The 2,149-nt window shown below is 67.0% G+C and overlaps 1 protein-coding gene across 1 annotated transcript in view; it reads left to right on the top strand.

Moving 5' to 3' along the window:
• Window positions 1–285: 285 nt before the first annotated feature.
• Window positions 286–2,149, top strand: part of LOC113812922 (serine/arginine repetitive matrix protein 1) — a 7,386-nt gene continuing 5,522 nt past the window's right edge. The window contains exon 1 of the mRNA XM_027364848.2: window positions 286–567. Within this exon, the coding sequence (XP_027220649.2) occupies window positions 289–567 (279 nt within the window). The 5' untranslated portion in view covers window positions 286–288. The remainder of the gene's footprint in view (window positions 568–2,149) is intronic.

The raw sequence follows: 2,149 nt of genomic DNA, 5'->3' as shown, positions 1-2,149 counted from the left end.
CTCTCTCTCTCTCTCCCTCCTCCATCCCATCCATCCCCTCCCCCCCATCCATCCATCTACCGCCTCCCTCTCTCCCTCTCCCTCCCCCTCGCCCATCCCTCTCCTCCTCTCCTCGCCCACCCTCCTCCTCTCTCCTCTCACTTCCTCCTCTCCTCTCTCCTCTCACTTCCTCCCTCCTCTCTCTCTCTCACTCCTCCCTCCCTCTCTCCCCTCAATCCATCCCTCCCTCCCCCTATCCACAGCCGCACTAACTTCCCTCTCCTCCTTCCCTCCCCGCAGGGCAGCCTGATGGTCGTGGTGGCCGCCGCCGCCGCCCAAGACGCCCCTGAAACGACCACCGCTGCCGAGAACAAGACCGAGACGACCACCACCCGCCCCCCCCTCACCGGGAACCCCCAGATCGACTACAAGTACGACCCCAACCTCCCCCACGAGCTCCTGGGCTACGACCTGAGCGACTACCCGTTCTACGCTCGCCTGCCCCCGGACCTGCTCGACCCCAAGTTCAACTTTTCGTGCGACAACCGCCACGATGGGTTCTACGCCTCCGTGCCGCATAAGTGCCAGGTAAGGGGGGCGGGGAGAGGAGTGGGAGGGGGAGGGAGAGGCGAGGAGGAAGTGGAGGCAGGCGAGGAAGTGCTGAAAGCGGGACAAACCGCCACGATGGGTTCTACGCCTCCGTGCCGCATAAGTGCCAGGTAAGGGGGGCGGGGAGAGGAGTGGGAGGGGGGGAGGGAGGAGAGGGAGGGTTAGGGAGGAGGGGAAGGAAAGGGGACAACCGCCACGATGGGTTCTACGCCTCCGTGCCGCATAGGTGCCAGGTAAGGGGGGCGGGGGGAGAGTGGAGGGGGGAGGGGTAGGAAGGGGGAAGGGAGGAGGGTTAGGGGAGGAGTGGGGGGGAAGGGGGGAGGGAAGCGTGGGGTGACAGGGAGGGACCAGAGAAGGAGGGCCACGATGGGTTCTACGCCTCCGTGCCGCATAAGGTGCCAGGTAAGGGGGGGTGAGGAGGGAGGAGGGGGAGAGGGAGGGGGAGGGCAGGGTTAGGGAGGAGGAGAGGTTGGGAGGGAGAGGGGAGGGGGGGAAGGGGGAGGGTTAGGGAGGAGGGGGAAGGGAGAAGGGAGAGGGGAGAGGGTTAGGGAGGAGGGGAAGGAAAGGGGAGGGTTAGAGAGGGAGGGGGAGGGTGGGAGGGGGAAGGAGGGGGAGGGGTGGGTTCTACGCCTCCGTGCCGCATAAGTGCCAGGTAAGGGAGGGGAGAGGAGGAGGGGGGAGGGGGAGAGGGAGGAGGGTTAGGGGGAGGAGGGGGAAGGGGGGTAGGAGGGAGAGGGAGGGTTAGGGAGGGAGGGGGAAGGGGAGAAGGGGAGAGGTAGGAGGGGTTAGGGGAGGAGGGGAAGGAAAGGGAGGGTTAGAGAGAGGAGGGGAGGGTGGGAGGGGGAAGGGGGGAGGGGTGGGTCTTGCACGCCTCCCGTGCCGCATAAGTGCCAGGTAAGGGTGGGCGGGGTGAGGGGAGTGGGGAGGGAGGGAGAGGGAGGGTTAGGGGGAAGGGGAGGGAGGGTGCCAGGGGAGGAGGGTTGGGGGAAGGGGGGGTTAGGAGGGGGAGGGAAGGGAGAAGGGGGAGGGGAGGGTTAGGGAGGAGGGAGAGGGGGGAGGAGGGGAGAGGGGGAAGGGGGAGGGTTAGGGAGGGGTGGGGTTTCTACGCCTCCAGTGCCGCATAAGGTGCCAGGTAAGGAGCGGGGAAGGGAGGGGAGGAGGGGGAGTGGGAGTGGGTTAGGGAGGAAAGGGAGAGGAGGGGAAGGGAAGGAAGGGTTAGGGAGGAGGGGGGGAAGGGAAGGGGAAGGTTAGGGATGGGGGAGGGTTAGGGAGGGGGGAGGGTTAGGGAGGGGGAGGGGGTTGGGGTTCTACGCCTCCAGTGCCGCATAAGTGCCAGGTAAGGGGGGGCGGGGGTGGGAGGGGGGAAGGTGGGAAGGGGGTGGGGGGATTGGGGGGAAGTGGGGGAGGGGGAGGGTTAAGGAGGTGGGGGAGGGTTAGGGGAGGAAAGGGGGAGGGGGAAGGGGGAGGGGAGGGTTAGGAGGAAAAGGGAGGGTGGGAAGGGGAGGGAGGGGAGGGTTAGGGAGGAAAGGGGAGGGGGAAGGGGGGTAGGAGGGAGAGGGTG

Source organism: Penaeus vannamei, chromosome 16, assembly GCF_042767895.1.
Source record: "Penaeus vannamei isolate JL-2024 chromosome 16, ASM4276789v1, whole genome shotgun sequence".
NCBI lineage: Eukaryota > Metazoa > Arthropoda > Malacostraca > Decapoda > Penaeidae > Penaeus > Penaeus vannamei.
Note: the sequence above shows the minus strand (reverse complement) of the source record. Positions and strands in the feature narration are given on the sequence as shown.